Below are 22,220 nucleotides of genomic sequence, written 5' to 3'. Positions count from 1 at the left end.
TTACCTAAACGGACAGCTTTTCTCCCTGAACAGTTTATACAGTGATATGACTCAAGCCACAGGCCGTGATTCAATAAGACATCCAGCAGGCTTTCACTGGAGTACATAAGCAGCTAAACTGCTAGCTCGCTGTTGCTAATAACATTCCAGAGACGTTATAAAGGAGGAGGAGACAGTTACTGGTCATGGGAAAGCGCGTCCTCCAAGAAAAAGAGCCAGAACAACCCAAAAATTCATGTTTTCTGTGCGTTAATGAGAGAAATGCTACAAATTGTGTGTGAGGTTTTCTCAGATTTTGTCAGTGATTCAAAATATTTTTAAAACGGTAATTCAAGTGTTTTGGTCTCTCCTCATTCAAAAACATAGAAGCCGGATCTCGTATGACTGGAAATAACTGCAGAGATGGCTGTCAGGTGAACAGACTACTATAAGGACTTTGATCACTAAGGTCTTAAACAAAATGCACTGGAGGGCTAAAGCCACAGGACCTAAACGGTTCTTAACAGCATAAACTACATCGGTTGAGAGTGGACCAGTTCAGCACGGATGACCACAGCGGTCACCGCAGGAAGACTAATAACAGAACAAGTCCTGCATTTTGTTGCAACAAGCAATTAAGCGGTAACTGTCAAACTACATGAACGATAGTTATGCCATGTAATGTAGTCGTACACCACATCATCAATCATTTGTGTATAAATCTGCGCTGACAGAAATGAAGTATATTTATTAAGTACAGTAGAAAATGCTTGACAATGGCTACAGAATGTTGGATTAATGTACTTAAGTGTTTGGAATTCATTTGGGAATAAAAGAGTTTTCAACCCAGTTTCCAAAAAAGTTGGGACTTTGTGTAAAAATGTGCAAAATGTAAGCTTTGATGCTGGCGTGAAATTGAAAATGCGCATAAATTAAAAAAAAAAAACAATAAAACCTCTCACTTTCAACATTTGGTACCTTGTTCTTGTACTATTTTCAATTCAATAAAGGTTTTGATTCATTTGATTCATTCATTCACATCACTGCTTTCTGTTTGTGTTTACATTTTGCACAGTGTCCCAACTTTTATGAAAATGGGGTTATATTAGAGACGTATCTCACTGCCCTCACTGTGTGTCTTTTCCATATGGATTAGCCAGTGAAAACATCGTAGACTGCAAAAAATAGTATCTTGTCAAGTGAAGTGACCTTAATTCTAGTAGATCCGTCTAACGTTTCTTATTTTTAAGTGGTTGTGCACTTATTATAAGACTATTCAGCTTATTTCTGGACATTTTATGCTTGTTTTAAGTCATTTTTTTAAGTAAAAGTATTTCACATTACTGGTAGATAATTTTATTATTATTTATTATTACTATTAAAAATTAAAACAGGTAAAAAAATATTTTTGGAAATAATAATCTTAAAATAAGTTTACAGCAGTCATAGCAGGAGAAATATTGGATGTATCAACCAGATTTAAGATAATTTTACTTGACAAGATACTGTGTTTTGCAGTGTAAGTGCGTTAAATATGTATAATGTTTCCCATTGTGAGTTTGTTGTAAGAATATAACTATATAACATAATTACATTTATATAATATTTGGCCTATTTGTAGATATTTTTTACTTATTTTAAGTAATTTCATTTTATGAGAGTGCCTTGTTCCACTGGCAGATCAATGTACATGTACAATGTACAGTAAAATGACAGAAAACGAGTAAGAATATATAGAAATAGGTGGAATCATTTTAAAATATTCTAACAGCAATGTCATTATGAGAAGCGTATCAGATATACTGACTACATCTAGGGCTACGTCCACATTACCAGGTTGAAGTGGCACAAATCGGATTTTTTCCCCTAATGTGACTCAGATCTGGTGTTTTCAGAGCCGTGTGGACGCAAATCTGATCTATTCAAATCCGACCTGAGCCACTTTCATATGTGGTCCTAGATCGGATACGTGTCCGATTCATGGCCATTCGACCTTAATGTGACGCTCAGATCGGAATCCGTGTCCATCGTTCAGCGTTGCCATGGCAACAGTGCTGAACACAAGTTAAAGCCTGTATACGGTGGAAAAGCAGCTGATCTCAGCTTTTCCTCCTCCGTCTGGCTCTAATAACGAAGCTGAGAGCTGATCAGAGTTAATGATCTTCTCAGCGAAGCTCGTTCTGCTCGTTAGTTTGTGCCGATGATGCAGTGGTTCAGTCACGTGATGTCACTGAGTAGGAGGAGCTCATGAGGGTCAGTTCAGGCCGGTTCATCACATTAATGACCGATTTGAGTCTCTTACCTAAACAAGAGTGAACCATCGAGTCAGAGAGATCGGGTTTGAGCGTGATCGTCTCCATTCCTGAATAATTGTGGAGCAGGTGTGACTGGACAGGTGAGCACAGAAAACACCCTTAGTGTTATCTGCCACTAGTAGCTGGATCAGCAGCTGACCTAAAGAGAAAAAAATGACAGGAACCTCCCACAGGTACTTGGTGGATTTGGCAACTATAAAAAATCTGTGCGTAGCTTATGTTTATTTTACTCTAACAGTGGTGATGTACATCCTTTTGAAACTGTGACCTTTAACATCTCTGAAAAGTAGAAAGTTCTGTCCAGCTGCAGTTACTGAGGTGCTTTAATCCCTGCAGAAGGACGGTGGAAGAAGGGGGGGTCATTCTGGATTAGAGTTCATTCTCATAGGGACCGAGTAAGAGGAGGGACAGGATGAACAGTCTGGGATAGACACTGTCTTCAGGCCCATCTTCTTCAACGACGACTCATCCGTGACAGAGATGGAGCGGGAGAAGGAGGGGCACAGGGGCGCTGGGCCTGACAAGAGGGAAGGAGTTGGGGTGGAGGGAAATATGACAGACAGGAGAAAATGATCAGAGGAGGAAAAATGAGACTCAACATTGACAACAATGCTCTGCTTGTCTACAGATCCATGTCATATGCGTAACCTCCAGTCCCTCACCTCATTTCGCCCCTCTGCCCAGCAGTTTCATCAGATTAGTGACATATTGAGTCTCAAAAAGGGGTTATTTTCAATAAATTAGTAGTTTTTGACAGTCTGTACATTTGTGATAGATTTAAGTGCCGGGTTGCTAACAATCGTGTCAACTAGCACTTCCTTTGAAAATGGGAGGTGAAATGATTCGTCATATGTGAAATGTGTCACACTTGCATCAAATCATGTGCCGTTATATATCTATATATACATATATATATATATATATATATATATATATATATATATATATGTGTGTGTGTGTGTGTGTGTATAAAACAGTTTACTTTTAATGTAAGTCAGTGGAACCAGACTTTTTTCCAAGTCATTCTGGGTAATTTCTTTTAGTCCATTCATCATGAAATTTACATACAATGTAAAAGGCCACAGGTTTTTTCAAATTATGTCAAAAACTGAAAAATGTCAAAAATGGAGATTATATATATATATATATACACACATAGTAAAAGGATTGAAATGTGCCACACTTGCTTCAAAACCTCTTGAGTCTCAAGTAGACGGACAGTTTCTGAAACTGTATTACATACTGGACTTGCTCTGGAGCTTTGAGGCTAATATAGCTAACTTGCATTTTCCCAAGATAAAGGACAAAAACATTTTTAAACCTTTATTTTATTTCGTTATGGGTCGTAAAAAACTTTTAGGACTTTTTCCCGGTTTGTAAATTAATTGTTGTGTGATCTCACACAGAATTTCTCATGAGGTAAACAAGCCCATTTTCCTCAGAAAAGTGACAAGCAAAATAAAAAAAAGAGTTATTTTTATTTACTGTTGATAAAATGAAAGCCTGTTAATTGCCTCGTTAACTAGTGCTGAAAACCTGAAGTGAAATATTCAATGAGATGTGCGATAAATCATAACACACTCACCACGAGCCACGTTGAGTTGTTAAATAATCCCAAATAGACTTGCATACGTGGTTTCTGACACTGTGACACACTGAACTTGGAGCTATGAGGCTAATATAGCCAGCCTGTGCTGTTACTTACTGTATACAAATGAAAGCATAGTTTAAAACACCTTTAATTCAAGGTTTTCATTCATACTTCTGTTGATTTTTATTGATTACACTATGTCGCCGATGTGTTAGCAAAACATTATAACTACATTTCTTTTTTTTTTCTTCAAACACCAACAGCTTTATACATTGTGTGAGCATTTCATGACGAATGGACCAGCAGAAATGGTCCAAATAATGCATTAAATTTACATTACAGTTAAGAAACTTCCATCCCTCACACGGTTTCCATTTCAGCTTTCAGTTTCAGTCGCAACCGAGTCAGTACGTTAGCCACTTGCGCTCCAAAGCCCCAAGGCAGCACTCAAGAGGCAGCAGCATGTGCTGTTGAGGGAGCAGCAGTGGCACCGTTTCCCCTGAAGGGGTGCTAGTGCTTGGGGTTATGATGCTGCCTGCTGCTGGACGAGGGCATGATGGTTTTCATCATGAGCTCAAAGTGGCGGGACGCCGCTGACCGCACTGTAATTGCTGTCAGAGATATCATTAGCACTGTGCACTGTTGCACTTTCACTAACAGAGGGCAGTGGGAGGCAAGAAAACCCACACACACACACACACACACATGCATGCACACAAACAGTGTCATTAGCATAGCATCGCGTGGGAGGATGATTTATGCAGCTTGCGTGAGGGACGGGGGTGAAACTGCATCACACTGTTCATCACCGCAACTGCCGCTGTATCATCACACCACACATGCCTGACAGCAGTTAAAGGGACAGCTCAGCAAAAATAAATGTAGCCCAAATACAGTCAGCCAGCTCAGACATGTTCGGTGTCTGAATTTTGCTTCTTGAGTTTTGCCCTGCAGCTCAGAGGCAAATGTAGTTGTAATGCAAGTAATGCAATGTTCACCGCTAATTCCTAAAACTGACTTTCTGACTCTGTTATCTACAAACGTGGATGAAAATACACCACATGGGGGCTCCAAGCATTAGTCAGCCTCGCTCCCTGGGTGGGGAGTATCTCCCCCCATCACTGTTAGATCACTGGTCTGTTAGATCTGCCGGTTGGCGCTTTCCGCCGAGGGTTTTCAGCTGTCCAATGACTTTGTGTTAGCTGTACTTCACAGGTCATGGAGGCAGCCTGTAGCTTTCATGCTCCTGGTGCTGGTGGTATCGTGTGATTGGGGGTCTTTTTTTTCCCCCCAATTTACTCGTCTGCAATTTCACCCCCCCAGTCATACGACACCCCCAGCTCTAGGAGGGTGAAGGCTAGCACAGGCTTCCTCCCGAGTCCCGTGAGGCACCACCGCAACTTTTGGAACTGCCGCACAGCAGTTCCACTACTTGGGAGCCCCTTGATTGGCAGAGTCTTAACTAGTGGGTGGAACTGGATATGTACTTGGTAAAATATCATACTGTGATATCAGAGCACCGTGATGCTTTACTAGCACTTAGCTGGGTTTGCTTTCGGGTTGAACTTTGGAGCAGTTCAGGTAGGGTCTGTGTTGGGGGGCGTCACCCAGGTTTGGGTCCAGAATCATTGCTGAAGCAGTTAAAGGTTTAAAAGAGCAAAATTCCTCCCTCTGGAAATAAGAGCCATTTCCCTCTCTTGTGCTCTGGCTGCCGAATCAGTTCTAAATAAAGCTGCATGTGTGCACGAACTCCGAGTTTCTTCTGTGAACCCCCCACGCGACAATACTTTTATCTCTATTAATAGAAATCTGTGCTCTATTTTTACAGATAACACTGTCATACGGTTCTGCCACATGCGATTAAAATATCTACGAGCACATTTTTCTTATGCACTGTTCAGCACTACATCCAGGTAAACAAGGCTGCTCCCTTAAAGGAGCGCTCCAGCCAAAATGTAACTTTAAACGTTGCTATAGCTGTTGTAAACATGCCCACTCAGCACCTACAGTTGTGCCACAATATTCTCTAGAGAGATTTTCTGGTGTAAAGACGAGGAACCCCCTTCTGATCATGTATCTTGAAGGTGAGAGTGAGTTATCAGCGACTACGCTGGCGGTCAGGATTTCTTTATGTTCATTAGACGCCTGTTGCCACAAATCACATCTAGGTGCGTTTTTAATTCAGCTCAAGGATTTTTTTCGTTTTTTTGGATTTTCCCCCAATTTTCTCCCCAAATTAGTCATATCCAATTCCACCCACTAGTCAGGACTCTAACTGCATGTTTTTGAACTGCTGCTCACACAGCGTCATTGGAGGAAAGCGCCAACCACCAGACCTGTTGTGTCGGCTAACTGCCTGCGCTGATTGGCATCGTGTTGAGTGATGGGGGGAGACGGGGGGCCATCTTACCCACCCAGAGAGTGAGTCCAGTTGTGCTCTCTTGAACACCTAGCCACGGACGGTTGTAGCATCACCAGGGATCAAACAGTTGCGCCACTTGGTGACAACCGAGGATGGTTTTTGAACTGTAAATACGAGAGTGCAAGAGCGGAACTTGTTTTGGTAGCAGAACTTCGTGATCTCTAAGTTTTCTGGGGTCTCCACTCCTGCTGCTCACCACTCCATTGATTAGGGGATATAGCAAAGATATTTAGCCAACATGACTCGGCGCTACCGACTCTGATGCTTCTGTTGAGTGCAGCCTTAAGCTACAACCTAAAAAACAGCCTACACTCTTAAAGATGATGATTCGTCAAGGGTTCTTTAGTAAAGAAATGGTTCTATAGATGCTCAAGAACTATTTGCATGCTTAAATGGTTTTCTTCATGGTAAAATGGTTCTTCAGCTTGATGTAGAATATTTGTATGTAGTTCCATATAACACCAAAAAGGGTTCTGCTATTGTTACAAGCTTGGTTCCTCACTCGTCGGCCAATCAGAGGCTGCGTTACTGCCCTGGTGACCAATCAGAGGCTGTGTTCTTGACTTGTCAACCAATTAGAGGCTATTTGACTTGTTGACCAGTCAGAAGCTGTGTGACTTGTTGACCAACGTAGTTCTAAAGGAACTACATTTCTTGGCGAAATACTGGTTTATGTTGATTATTATTAATAATAACCTCAGTTATTTTCTGAAAAACGGTGGCTTTTATCATATTTTTGGTTGACCGCCGTTTTTTAAAAGCAATAAGCCGCTTGAGGCCGTACATTATAGTGATTTTTTCACGAAAAAGGGAGTTTTACTCCGCTTAGCTTCATGCCTATCACCCTTCCCCGTGATAAAATTGCAGTAACACACGTGGCTTGATGCTTAAGGTGCAGTGAAGTCAACAACATTGTTGGCCTATGAGGGTGAAATCAGCTTGCCCCATTCAGGCCGTATATGTTTGTTAACTTGGGCTAATAACAGTTATTATATCGTCCACCTGTTGGATATAAGCTTCCGTTACTTGTTCACTACTTTAAGCTCCAGGGCAAAACTAATTAAACAAACTTACTGGTGGGAACTGTATGCATATGAATTTCCATCAATCTATGCCTTTAAAACTCTGTCCTCCAGTGACCGCCTCTTCACACGTTGTCCTCTCACCCATTGTCTTCTCTTCACCTTTATCCCCTCCTCAAAATCTGTCTCCTCTTCTCCCTGATCCTCTCTTCATCCCACTGTTACTGCTGCTCTCAATCATCTTCCCCTCCACCCCCTTCCTCCACCACCCCCTGGCCCGGATCTCTGTGCTCTTGTGTTAAGACGTCTGAGACGTTACCTGAGTCTGTCCTGTCGCTCTTCAGCTTGCTGTTGGTCTCCTGCTGCAGCTTCCTCTCGTACTCTCTCACTTCCTCTAGACTCATCCCTGCCAAACGGACGTTAGTCATTCACAATATAGGATGTTGACTGTACTTTGTGCAAATATGTCTTGGTTCCACATGACAGTCACTTTCGGTTGTGTTGACGTAACACAGTGTTGTTCATGTGGAACCTGTGCTTACGTTAAATGAAGTGCATTTAAAGTCCTGGTCTTTTGGTGTGCAGTGCAGCTATGTATGCAGGTCACGTGACACATGTCCAGTCAAAACAACCGTTAAGTACAAGTTATTCAATTTTCAGAGTCAGGAAATCATAAACCACACTAAATACAATATCAGATGTCTCAGTGTTCAGTGAGTCACTCTTTGCCTTCATTCCAGCCTCTAATTTGGAAACTCTAAATTTTTAAAACTTATTTTCACTTATTGTCTCATCAGATATACAGCATTAACGAATAACTTGTACTTCATGACTGTTTTGACTGGAAGAAAAAAATAAAAATTTCACGCTGAACTTCTGAAGGTCTATGCATCTGCACTGACTTCTAAGCAGGAACATGGGAAGTGGGGGTGCTGAGAGGGCTGTAGCACCTCCAGACTTAAGGATTTAAAAATAAAAAATGCATTCTGAACTTTACAGTAATTTGAGTCTAGTAAAGACTCATGTGTGCTTGTTTTAGAAAGCATTAAAAAAGCATTATAAAGCTTCATAATCACCGTGCCACTCGTCTGTCCACGCCACTGCCTGCCTGTGTCCCACCAGCAGGACGTCCCGAATGTTCTGTGAGGAAAATCAAACAGCACAACACTGTAACGTACAGTACCTCCACAGCCCTGGGCCTGCATATTGTGGTGTTCCCCTCACTCTACCCTGCTGTCAAGAATTCCGTGCTGGTTTATGTTGGTCTGGTGCTGGTTTGGCTCGTCACCCCACATGGTCATGCTGGTTGACCATCATATCAGAAACACATGCTGTTTTTTCTAGTGGCCAGCCATGCTGGTCTATGCTGGTTTTCCAGCCGGGTAACCAAGGGTGAAATTGGAATTTGACGATGGTGGATCTCCTCAGTTTGCTAAATTTAGCTTATGTAGGTGCTTAAAAAAGATGAACCTTCAAAGGTTTTTAGTAAAGACAACAATTCTATATAGAATCATGAACACTCTAGGAACAATTTACATGCTTATAAGTTTTTTTTTGTACACTCTGAGAGAAAAAGATGTGAAACTCTTGTCACTGGGTTGGGACCCACAAGGGTACGTCTCAGTACCTTTAGTCAGGGAACATAACTGTACCATAATCTGTTGAAATGATCTAAGCTGTGTTGAGTCCACACACCCCATCTTGTCTCCAGGGTTTTTATTTTATTGTTCTGTTTTAACCCTTGTGTGATGTCCAGGTATGTATGTGTGTGCTGACTGGCTACAGCTGCTAACGTAGAACCATACGCTGGAAACTTGATATTTTAAACATCTAGTACTTTTATGCATAAATTGTTATGGCTGGGTTGATTTAATAAACAATAATGCAGTGGGTCCAGCAGACCACTGAGTAACAAACACATCAACACCACACAAGGGTTGAAACATTAGGTAGAAATACATACTTTTCACCTGGAAAAACCTATTTAAGGTGCACAACTGGACCTTAAAACCACTGCTGTACCTTTGAGGGAACATTTACCCTGTACCTTGATGAACGAAAAATGTACCTGCACAGAACCTTCATTTCTAACCGTGCATGGTAATATGGTTCTTCAGACGGACGAAGAATGTGTTGTATAAGGAATCTATTTGAAAAGAACCTTTTTGAAAATGGTTCTAAATAGCACCAAAAGGGGTTCTTCTATTATCACAGTTTCAAGGTTGTATCTATTAAACACAGAACACACTTTGGTGCTGAATAGAGACTTTTTAAAAAAATGTTCTATATAGAACCATATACAGCACATTCTTCATCCATATGAAGAACCATTTCATCATGTGAAGAGCCCTTTAAGCATGCACATGGTTCTTTGAGTGTTCATGGTTCTAAACAGAGCTATCGTATTTACTAAAGAACCCTTGACGAACCTACGTTTTTAAGAGCGTAGGGTACAGAAGTGGACTAATGGCCAAGCAGATGTTAGTGAATTAGCCCATTTAGCAGGAAAGCACCTGCTGTGGCAACACTAAAATGTGCATAGAGATGATTTAATGTTCTCAGACTGATGGATTGTGGGTAGTGTAGTTTGTAATGTTCCCACCCTGTGGATGAACTCCTCTGTTCTGCTCTGGAAACCGTAAACCTCAAAGCTGCACTGCACTTTCTTATAGGAGCACATGATGGGCCTGGCGCTGTTTCTCCAGCCGTCCACCAGGGGACCCCGGCCCGTCCTCTTGGACACCCAGCCGCTCAGGTCCTGCAGGGTTAAACAGTCACATATTACCTGCTGCGTGTGCACGACGCAGTGTGTGTGTGTGTGTGAGTGAGAGAAAGAGATTACATTCTGTACTGTGAGTGCATCTCTGCAAGATTGTGATCCTGCTGATAGAACATTTCTGCCTAATCTTGTGTGTGTGTGTGTGTGTGTGTGTGTGTGTGTGTGTGTGGTTTACTACCTCATTTGAGTGTTTGCCCTTTAGATCTGTTCCCTGCCTCGGCTCTGAAGCAGCAGGACCTTCTCAGGAGACTCTGACAGACTGAACCGATATGTGTGCGTACCTCTGTTTTTTTGTAGTGTTTGTCGGGAATTGGATCGCTCAGTATGTCTAAGAAGCAGACGCTGTCTCGGGGAGTGGGCCCGTCTCCAAACACCTGCATGGGACACACCAGTGAGAGCGGTCAACACACAAACCCAGTCCACTACAGAGCATCACAAGCACTTAAAAGGGGAAATGTTCAAAATTTCTGCATAATTCAACAGAGGCGGAGCCAAAGGGTGGCCAGAGGTGACCAGTGCCACCCCGGAATGACGCCTAGCCGTCCCTCTGGCCACCCCAGTTAGTGAAAGTGAGATGGTCAGCCATTATCAGTCAGCTGTCATCAAGAAAGCATCAATTATGCTTTATGGTGAAAATCTCCCAGTGGCTGTGTTTACTTTAGAGGCCTGCATGGGATTGTTTCTTCAGTCCTGCTCCCGCAAAATTTCTTCAGAATCATTTGTCCCGCTTCCGCCTGCGAACTGACCACCAAGACTTTTATTGGGAATGACACCAGTACAGATCATTCTCTCAGTGCAATGCATCAATTTTCATGGAATTGTAATATAGTGTCGCTATTTCTTTCGTACCATTGTGCCACCCCAATAAAACCTCTGCGGTTTCCCTGGCCAACCCACACTAAGGGTTCTAGCTATGACCCTGTAATTCTGTCATTTACTGGGTTCCCATTCAAATATTTCTCAAATTTGAAGCAAGCATTTGAAATGTTGGTAAAAAGAAAACACAAATGGATCAACTACCATTATGAGCGGATGCCTGAAGATGACACCATGTTACAGCTCTTAATCACTGCAGGTTTAAGGCTGCGTTTACATGTTGGTGCCACAAAACTGCCGTTCCGCACCTCATAGCAGAACCGGCAACTATACGGCTGTGGTGGACAGATACTGCCATGGCTGCCCGTGCGATGGTGAATCCTAACAGTGCTTGAACGGGTTCTACTCTGACCATTCAGAGCGTTCCGCGGCTCCATTCACGGTGATGTTGATTTTTATCTGTTATCATCAGAAGGAGTGGCTCCATTATTGTCGTTTTCCAGTTTCTGGCATCATTTGAAAATGCCTGCTGCTCTTTACATTGTGTGTACATTTCATGATGAATGGAAGAAAAGAAATTACCCCAAATTATGTGGAAAAGATTCTGGTTCCGTTGACTTACGTTATAAGTAAAGTATGTTTTTCCCTTCTCCTGTAGAGTTACTGTTTTGGAGATGTGAGGTTTTGTTCCGACAGCAGCGATATTGCACTAAAAAGGGTTGTTCTGTTGATACAAGCTTGAAATCGTAACAACAGCAGTCCCCTTTTTAGTGCTATAAAGAGCCTTTTCCAAAAAAATTTCACCAGACAAAGAACCATTTAAGCATGAAATGTCTATACGCTCTGGTTCTTCAAGGGTTCTGTGTAAAGACAATGGTTCTACATGAACAGTCAGAGAACTCTTTTCATGATTAAAGGGTGCTTTGCATTATGAAAGGGTTCTTCCAGTTGATTGAGAAGCTGCTGTAGATGGTTCTATGTAGAATCTATTTGAAAATTGTTCTATATAGCAACAAAAACGGTTCTCCTATTGTTACAAGTGTATCATAACAATAGCAGAGCCCTTTTTGGTGCCATATAGAAGCCTCGTCAAAATGGTTCTGTACATTCTCCATCAATCTGAAGATGGATGGGGTTCTTTGAGTGTTCATGGTTAGCTTGTTAGACTCGCCCTGTAGACGTCTGGAGGACATTTGCTTTTCTGAGTCATTGTAAATTTGCAAAACAGAAAGCACACATGAATCCACAGGTGCGTCACGCGCCAGACGCCATAGAGAGACGACGAGACAGAAGGTAAAACTGTAAACAATCAAAGCTAATCAACGTCGGCCTGAGGCCTGGGGCCTGGGGCCTGGGGCCTGGGGCCGGTACAGTCGCTCTGCTACAGTTTACTCTAAATCACATTCCTCCTTTACCGATTACGTTCTCACACAGTCAGTCACGTTCTCTTCCTGCACTGTCAGGTTTGGGTCTTTCTTCATTCGTTCGTTGTGAAGGACGGAGAGAGAGAGACAGAGACTCGGGAGGGTTAGCGTGCGGTAACATGCTGTAACGTGCGACATTCCGAGTCTGAGAGTCGCGCAATCCTGAGAAACCAGCCGAGGGAGCGGAGATGTGTGTTTTAAAGCAGTAGCAGGCAGGATGAAAGAGAGGAGTGCGGAATGGGATGAAAAAGCGTGGTGGTGTGGAATTGTATCATCACTGACCGCTGGACCGTTAGCCCCTACGTGTCAGTCCCTCCACTGCCCCCTCCACTTCATCTCTCCTCTCATTCCTTCATCCTACTTTTCTGCTTTCTCTCATTATCACTCAGTGTCTCTCGCTCATTATTACTCACTGTCTCTCTCTTATTATTACTCAGTCACTCTCATCACTCAGTGTCTCTCGCTCATTATTGCTCACTGTCTCTCTCTTATTATTACTCAGTCACTCTCATCACTCAGTGTCTCTCGCTCATTATTGCTCACTGTCTCTCTCTTATTATTACTCAGTCACTCTCATCACTCAGTGTCTCTCGCTCATTATTACTCACTGTCTCTCTCTTATTATTACTCAGTCACTCTCATCACTCAGTGTCTCTCGCTCATTATTGCTCACTGTCTCTCTCTTATTATTACTCAGTCACTCTCATCACTCAGTGTCTCTCGCTCATTATTGCTCACTGTCTCTCTCTTATTATTACTCAGTCACTCTCATCACTCAGTGTCTCTCGCTCATTATTGCTCACTGTCTCTCTCTTATTATTACTCAGTCACTCTCATCACTCAGTGTCTCTCGCTCATTATTGCTCACTGTCTCTCTCTTATTATTACTCAGTCACTCTCATCACTCAGTGTCTCTCGCTCATTATTGCTCACTGTCTCTCTCTTATTATTACTCAGTCACTCTCATCACTCAGTGTCTCTCGCTCATTATTGCTCACTGTCTCTCTCTTATTATTACTCAGTCACTCTCATCACTCAGTGTCTCTCGCTCATTATTGCTCACTGTCTCTCTCTTATTATTACTCAGTCACTCTCATCACTCAGTGTCTCTCGCTCATTATTACTCACTGTCTCTCTCTTATTATTACTCAGTCACTCTCATCACTCAGTGTCTCTCGCTCATTATTGCTCACTGTCTCTCTCTTATTATTACTCAGTCACTCTCATCACTCAGTGTCTCTCGCTCATTATTGCTCACTGTCTCTCTCTTATTATTACTCAGTCACTCTCATCACTCAGTGTCTCTCGCTCATTATTGCTCACTGTCTCTCTCTTATTATTACTCAGTCACTCTCATCACTCAGTGTCTCTCGCTCATTATTACTCACTGTCTCTCTCTTATTATTACTCAGTCACTCTCATCACTCAGTGTCTCTCGCTCATTATTACTCACTGTCTCTCTCTTATTATTACTCAGTCACTCTCATCACTCAGTGTCTCTCGCTCATTATTACTCACTGTCTCTCTCTTATTATTACTCAGTCACTCTCATCACTCAGTGTCTCTCGCTCATTATTACTCACTGTCTCTCTCTTATTATTACTCAGTCACTCTCATCACTCAGTGTCTCTCGCTCATTATTGCTCACTGTCTCTCTCTTATTATTACTCAGTCACTCTCATCACTCAGTGTCTCTCGCTCATTATTGCTCACTGTCTCTCTCTTATTATTACTCAGTCACTCTCATCACTCAGTGTCTCTCGCTCATTATTGCTCACTGTCTCTCTCTTATTATTACTCAGTCACTCTCATCACTCAGTGTCTCTCGCTCATTATTGCTCACTGTCTCTCTCTTATTATTACTCAGTCACTCTCATCACTCAGTGTCTCTCGCTCATTATTGCTCACTGTCTCTCTCTTATTATTACTCAGTCACTCTCATCACTCAGTGTCTCTCGCTCATTATTACTCACTGTCTCTCTCTTATTATTACTCAGTCACTCTCATCACTCAGTGTCTCTCGCTCATTATTACTCACTGTCTCTCTCTTATTATTACTCAGTCACTCTCATCACTCAGTGTCTCTCGCTCATTATTACTCACTGTCTCTCTCTTATTATTACTCAGTCACTCTCATCACTCAGTGTCTCTCGCTCATTATTGCTCACTGTCTCTCTCTTATTATTACTCAGTCACTCTCATCACTCAGTGTCTCTCGCTCATTATTGCTCACTGTCTCTCTCTTATTATTACTCAGTCACTCTCATCACTCAGTGTCTCTCGCTCATTATTGCTCACTGTCTCTCTCTTATTATTACTCAGTCACTCTCATCACTCAGTGTCTCTCGCTCATTATTGCTCACTGTCTCTCTCTTATTATTACTCAGTCACTCTCATCACTCAGTGTCTCTCGCTCATTATTGCTCACTGTCTCTCTCTTATTATTACTCAGTCACTCTCATCACTCAGTGTCTCTCGCTCATTATTGCTCACTGTCTCTCTCTTATTATTACTCAGTCACTCTCATCACTCAGTGTCTCTCGCTCATTATTGCTCACTGTCTCTCTCTTATTATTACTGTCACTCTCATCACTCAGTGTCTCTCGCTCATTATTGCTCACTGTCTCTCTCTTATTATTACTCAGTCACTCTCATCACTCAGTGTCTCTCGCTCATTATTGCTCACTGTCTCTCTCTTATTATTACTCAGTCACTCTCATCACTCAGTGTCTCTCGCTCATTATTGCTCACTGTCTCTCTCTTATTATTACTCAGTCACTCTCATCACTCAGTGTCTCTCGCTCATTATTGCTCACTGTCTCTCTCTTATTATTACTCAGTCACTCTCATCACTCAGTGTCTCTCGCTCATTATTGCTCACTGTCTCTCTCTTATTATTACTCAGTCACTCTCATCACTCAGTGTCTCTCGCTCATTATTGCTCACTGTCTCTCTCTTATTATTACTCAGTCACTCTCATCACTCAGTGTCTCTCGCTCATTATTACTCACTGTCTCTCTCTTATTATTACTCAGTCACTCTCATCACTCAGTGTCTCTCGCTCATTATTACTCACTGTCTCTCTCTTATTATTACTCAGTCACTCTCATCACTCAGTGTCTCTCGCTCATTATTACTCACTGTCTCTCTCTTATTATTACTCAGTCACTCTCATCACTCAGTGTCTCTCGCTCATTATTACTCACTGTCTCTCTCTTATTATTACTCAGTCACTCTCATCACTCAGTGTCTCTCGCTCATTATTACTCACTGTCTCTCTCTTATTATTACTCAGTCACTCTCATCACTCAGTGTCTCTCGCTCATTATTACTCACTGTCTCTCTCTTATTATTACTCAGTCACTCTCATCACTCAGTGTCTCTCGCTCATTATTACTCACTGTCTCTCTCTTATTATTACTCAGTCACTCTCATCACTCAGTGTCTCTCGCTCATTATTACTCACTGTCTCTCTCTTATTATTACTCAGTCACTCTCATCACTCAGTGTCTCTCGCTCATTATTGCTCACTGTCTCTCTCTTATTATTACTCAGTCACTCTCATCACTCAGTGTCTCTCGCTCATTATTGCTCACTGTCTCTCTCTTATTATTACTCAGTCACTCTCATCACTCAGTGTCTCTCGCTCATTATTACTCACTGTCTCTCTCTTATTATTACTCAGTCACTCTCATCACTCAGTGTCTCTCGCTCATTATTACTCACTGTCTCTCTCTTATTATTACTCAGTCACTCTCATCACTCAGTGTCTCTCGCTCATTATTACTCACTGTCTCTCTCTTATTATTACTCAGTCACTCTCATCACTCAGTGTCTCTCGCTCATTATTACTCACTGTCTCTCTCTTATTATTACTCAGTCACTCTCATCACTCAGTGTCTCTCGCTCATTATTACTCACTGTCTCTCTCTTATTATTACTCAGTCACTCTCATCACTCAGTGTCTCTCGCTCATTATTACTCACTGTCTCTCTCTTATTATTACTCAGTCACTCTCATCACTCAGTGTCTCTCGCTCATTATTACTCACTGTCTCTCTCTTATTATTACTCAGTCACTCTCATCACTCAGTGTCTCTCGCTCATTATTACTCACTGTCTCTCTCTTATTACTCAGTCACTCTCATCACTCAGTGTCTCTCGCTCATTATAACTCACTGTCTCTCTCTTATTATTACTCAGTCACTCTCATCACTCAGTGTCTCTCGCTCATTATTACTCACTGTCTCTCTCTTATTATTACTCAGTCACTCTCATCACTCAGTGTCTCTCGCTCATTATTACTCACTGTCTCTCTCTTATTATTACTCAGTCACTCTCATCACTCAGTGTCTCTCGCTCATTATTACTCACTGTCTCTCTCTTATTATTACTCAGTCACTCTTATTATCACTCAGTGTCTCATTATTACTCAGTCACTCTTATTATCACTCAGTGTCTCATTATTACTCAGTCACTCTATCACTGTTTCACTTGCTTGTTATTACTGTGTCTCTTGCTCATTATTACTCACTGTCTCATTATTACTCAGTCACTCTCATTATCACTGAGTGTCTCTCGCTCATTATTACTCAGTGTCTCTCATTATTAATGTGTCTCTCTCTTATTATTACTCAGTCACTCTCATTATCACTGAGTGTCTCTCGCTCATTATTACTCAGTGTCCCTCATTATTAATGTGTCTCTCTCTTATTATTACTCAGTCACTCTTATTATCACTCAGTCTCATTATTACTCAGTCACTCTATCACTGTTTCACTTTCTTGTTATTACTCAGTGTCTCTTGCTCATTATTACTCAGTGTCTCTCATTATTACTCAGTCACTCTCATTATCACTGAGTGTCTCTCGCTCATTATTACTCAGTGTCCCTCATTATTAATGTGTCTCTCTCTTATTATTACTCAGTCACTCTCATCACTCAGTGTCTCTCACTCATTATTACTCAGTCACTCTCATTATCACTGTGTCTCTCATTATTCGTCAGTCACTCTCATTATCACTGTCTCTCTCATTATTATTCATTGTGTCTCATTATTACTCAGTCATTCTCATTATCACTCACTGTCTCTCACTCATTATTACTCAGTGTCTCTTTCTCATTATTACTTAGTCACTCTCATTATCACAGTCTCTGTTATTATTACTTAGTCACTCTCATTATTACTCACTGTCTCTCACTCATTATTACTCAGTGTCTCTTTCTCATTATTACACTCTCTCATTATCACAGTCTCTGTTATTATTACTCAGTCACTCTCATTATTACTCAGTGTCTCTCATTATTACTCAGTGTCTCTTTCTCATTATTACACTCTCTCATTATCACAGTCTCTGTTATTATTACTCAGTCACTCTCATTATTACTCACTGTCTCTCATTATTACTCCGTGTCTCTTTCTCATTATTACTCAGTCACTCTCATTATCACAGTCTCTGTTATTATTACTCAGTCACTCTCATTATTACTCAGTGTCTCTCATTATTACTCAGTGTCTCTTTCTCATTATTACTTAGTCTCTCTCATTATCACAGTCTCTGTTATTATTACTCAGTCATTCTCATTATCACTCACTGTCTCTCACTCATTATCACTCAGTGTCTCTTTCTCATTATTACTCAGTCACTCTCATTATTACTCACTGTCTCTCATTATTACTCAGTGTCTCTTTCTCATTATTACACTCTCTCATTATCACAGTCTCTGTTATTATTACTCAGTCACTCTCATTATTACTCAGTGTCTCTCATTATTACTCAGTGTCTCTTTCTCATTATTACACTCTCTAATTATCACAGTCTCTGTTATTACTCAGTCACTCTCATTATTACTCAGTGTCTCTCATTATTACTCAGTGTCTCTTTCTCATTATTACACTCTCTCATTATCACAGTCTCTGTTATTATTACTCAGTCACTCTCATTATTACTCAGTGTCTCTCATTATTACTCAGTGTCTCTTTCTCATTATTACTCAGTCACTCTCATTATCACTGTGTCTGTTATTATTACTCAGTGTCTCTCATTATTACTCAGTGTCTCTCTATATTACTCAGTGTCTCTACTGCTCACTGTCTCTCATTATCACACTCTCTCTCTCTCTGCAGTGCTGTTTCAGTGTTTGTTCTTGCTCTTGTCTGGTGTATTGACACTTTAGTGTGTGTTTTATTCCTTGTGTTTCTGTCTGTGCTGTATTTTTGTGTGTGTGTTTGTGTGAGAGAGAGAGGTGGAGGAGGTTGTTGGAGGGGGGAGGTTGTTGAGGGAACGTGTGGTTATGGGATCTGGAGCAGGATCAGGCCGTGACTCGTTCAGGGTCTGATTTGAATGTCTTTAATGAGAGAGGGCATTAAAGCTGCAGCCGATTTTCTGCCACTCACTGCACCCAAACAAACCTCAACACAAACAAAACCTGCTTTACTCACCTACACCACTCCCCCCCCAACACCCCCCACATGCCTCGGCTCAAATGACTTCACACTCTACACCCCAGCTCTGCTCTCTCTCTCTCTCTCTCTCTCTCTCTCTCTCTCTCTCTCTCTGTCTCTCTCTCTCTTGCTTCAACTCCATGCTACCTCACTTATTTTAGTTTCCTTCCGCTTAACACCTCACCCAACTCTGGCTGCTACGGTAAATTCAGGCCTCCAAAAGTGGTGCAAAATTGATACAGTGCTGTGAAGCAGCTGCTAAGACTGAACTTTAGAGGTGTGGAAAATATCCCTGCAAACTTCTTTGAAAATCTGAAAGAGACCATCGTGTTTGTTACTCTACATCACATTCACACTTATTCAGTAATAATAAATAATCTCATGCATCAATGTTAGAGCTTGTATCTATAATATTATGGTTTGTAACCACACACCGCAAGGCTAACAACCACAACCCCCAGCACCTTCCACCTCTCAGATGGGACTGCTTTAAGAGCGGTGTGTTTCTGATGATCACCACATGGACTCAGGAATACTTTGATAAACTGGTATCAGTTAACATCGTCTGTCGCTGCGTCCGCTATTGAGAAGACTGAAGTATGCACATGAAGCCACATGTCAACAATGGTCCCTCCTTGGGGTCTTTCCTTCTGAAAAACCCTGCTTGTACTCATTTATCCATGAGGGATGAATTTCATATGAATGAAATAATAAAGAGAATCATTTTACTTGAAAATGAAAATGTAAACATCTTGCCAAACTAATAAGTGAGGTCGACCTAAATATGATCTATTTTCACAAATAATTAATAATATTTAAAATACATTTGGTTACATATCTGCCCACCGCAAGAAGGGCATGGGTTCGATTCCCCGGCCGGGCGACCAGGCGTGTGGAGTTTGCATGTTCTCCCTGTGTCTGTGTGGGTTTCCTCCGGGTATTCCGGTTTCCTCCCTCAGTCCAAAGACATGCAGTCAGGCCAATTGGACACGCTAAATTGCCCCTAGGTGTGAGTGTGTATGTCTGTCTGTCTGGCCTGCGATGGGCTGGTGACCTGTCCAGGGTGTATCCTGCCTCCTACCCAATATGACTGCTGGGACAGGCTCCAGCTCCCCCCACGACCCAGAAGGATAAGTGGCTTAGAATGTGTGTGTGGGTGTGTGTGTGTGTGTGTGTGTGTGTGTGTGTGGTTACATATCTAATTTTTTTTTTTTTTTTCTGTGGTTAAAAAAACATTTGCAGCACCCTAGCACTATCGCTTCAGCCCAATAGGGGGCCTCGGTCCACAGGTTGAAAACCACTGTTTTATAGCATGTGGTACTCTATCCGCTTGCAGTCTTCCCTGCAAGCCGACTGGCTTTCTTTTATTGGGGGATGCGGAACTCCCCATAAACACGTTAAGTTGAGCATTGCAATCTTTCCCACTTGTTTTTCAACCCCTGTCTCCTCCTCCTTTATAATTTCTCAAAGTTAGTTAAGACTACCTCAGTTTTTTGCAGCTGGTCCCTGGGCCAACACTAAGCTGACGTATCAGCAGACGTGAGGTAACTATCACTATTGAATGATACAGAAAAATAAATATCGCGTTAAGATTTTCAGCCGTATCTTGTAGCCGTGGGAGAAGTACGGAGGCTGTCACAAGGACACTGAGGGTGCGGTGAGCTGGAGGAGAGGTAGCCGTGCTTTAAGAGGATTAGTGGCTCTACTCACGTTCTCGTTGCTGCCGTTGTCATTCTCGAAGCGCGTCTCAATCTTGACCTGCAGCTTAGGAACGAAGGAACACTGGATAGAGCGAGAGGGAGGGGAAGAGAGAGAGACAAAAAAGAGAGCGTGAGCATTGTGTACGTTGTGGACAGCGTATGTTCGGACAGCCTGAGAATGAAGACTGCATGAGTGTCAGAGTTCATGTGTTAGGATACTTACTGAGTACTCTGCGGCAATAAAAGCAGCAACAGACGGGCCATAGGGTGGAAAAGAGAGAGAGAGAGAGAGAGAGAGAGAGAGAGAGAGAGAGTTACGACTATGGATTTAAAGTCAAGCTTTAGACTCTGGTCAGAGGCAGCCATTCATATATTTAATTTCCAGTCAAAATTGCCGTTAAAGTGTTTTGGCAACACACTCAATATAATATCTTTCAGTATTCAGTGAGTCCACTCTTTTTGTCAGTTCTTTTCAGGAGACTCACTTTCAGCTCCTCAAAGAACCTGCAGACACGCCTCCAAAGTTCAGTCTTAGAAGCTGGTTGATTTTCTGTACTAATCAAACCCATTCAGTGGTGCTGAGGTCTGGACTCTGGGGTGGTCAGTCCATCGTTCAGCTTCTTTGTTTGATGTGTCCATCTCCTTTTCTCAGTGAGGTTCTTCTTGATCAGCTACACGTCCTTTCAGACCCACAGCGCTGAGTGGTCTTCTCACAGTGGAAGGATGGACAGGAACACCTGTGGATGTTTTCAGACCTGAAGCAATTTGATCTTCTCCTCTCTCTCAGAGATCAAAGCTTTCAGCGCCGTTTATCTGATGCAGTTTTGGGGTCTACCAGCTCTTCCAGGTGGTTGTTAGGAGCTCCATTTTCTCAGTCAACTTTTCTCAATCAACTTTTCTCAATCAACCTTTTGAACTCCAGTTTTGAAAACTTGTGTTTTTCACTCATTTTCCTTTGACGTTCTCATACCTTGTACAGGTAGATTATCTTATAACTAATCTCCCTGGTAACATCTCCTGGAAAATGAGTAACTTTTGGCTGTTTTGACTGTAAATGTAATGAACAGAGGGTCTCTGAGCAGTACAGTATGAATGTATTGATCTAGTCCGGTTTTGGAATGCTGTAATCAGTTATGGTTCTGAACATTTACAGGCCCCAATCATAATCTTTTATATATAAGAATGGAAAATAGTGGATGGTTATTTCATTTTGATATTGAATAAAGTTCATACTGAAAAATGCTTACAGCAAGAAACCAGTTATGATCCACTGCTGCACACACTTATTATTTAACCAGAATAAAATTCTCATTCAGTTTTTCAAAGAAAAAACCATAAATAATTCAGTCTAAAAAGGATGGTGTACTGTTTAACTGTCTGTATTTTACTGCTGTGTAAGTGAGGTGAGGGGAACCGAAGGTCGGAGTCCAGCACGGTTCACTGATGTCTCTGCTCTGATGCAACAACTGAACCTGGTAATTAACTGCTGTCTTACATCAGGTGTGTTTGAGCAGGTAAATCAGCAAACTGTGCAGGAATCCACAGCGCAGTAGTTCCCACCCCTGGAGCAAACAGATGGATTCCTACAGTTGTGTGTACGGTGTGTTTTTAAACAGTAACTTGTACCAAAATAGTCAAAACGTGTAAAATATGAGATTTCATAATGGACCGAATCATTTCACAAAGATTCGTAATCAAATCGAATCATCGTGACAAATGTGCACTCAT

At 41.8% G+C, this 22,220-nt stretch overlaps 1 protein-coding gene across 1 annotated transcript in view; it reads right to left on the bottom strand.

The window, feature by feature from the left end:
• Positions 1-2,092: 2,092 nt before the first annotated feature.
• The window catches only part of pitpnc1b (phosphatidylinositol transfer protein cytoplasmic 1b), a 36,232-nt gene continuing 16,104 nt past the window's right edge, over positions 2,093-22,220 (bottom strand). The window contains exons 4-10 of the mRNA XM_017714603.2: positions 20,716-20,723; positions 20,503-20,574; positions 10,390-10,482; positions 9,932-10,087; positions 8,406-8,469; positions 7,649-7,735; positions 2,093-2,811 (exon numbers count right to left, since the gene is read on the bottom strand). Of these exons, the coding sequence (XP_017570092.2) occupies positions 2,654-2,811; positions 7,649-7,735; positions 8,406-8,469; positions 9,932-10,087; positions 10,390-10,482; positions 20,503-20,574; positions 20,716-20,723 (638 nt within the window). The 3' untranslated portion in view covers positions 2,093-2,653. The remainder of the gene's footprint in view (positions 2,812-7,648; positions 7,736-8,405; positions 8,470-9,931; positions 10,088-10,389; positions 10,483-20,502; positions 20,575-20,715; positions 20,724-22,220) is intronic.

The sequence above is a fragment of the Pygocentrus nattereri genome, chromosome 3 (genome assembly GCF_015220715.1).
Source record: "Pygocentrus nattereri isolate fPygNat1 chromosome 3, fPygNat1.pri, whole genome shotgun sequence".
In the NCBI taxonomy this organism is placed as follows: Eukaryota; Metazoa; Chordata; class Actinopteri; order Characiformes; family Serrasalmidae; genus Pygocentrus; species Pygocentrus nattereri.
This window is presented reverse-complemented; position numbering and strand designations above follow the sequence as displayed.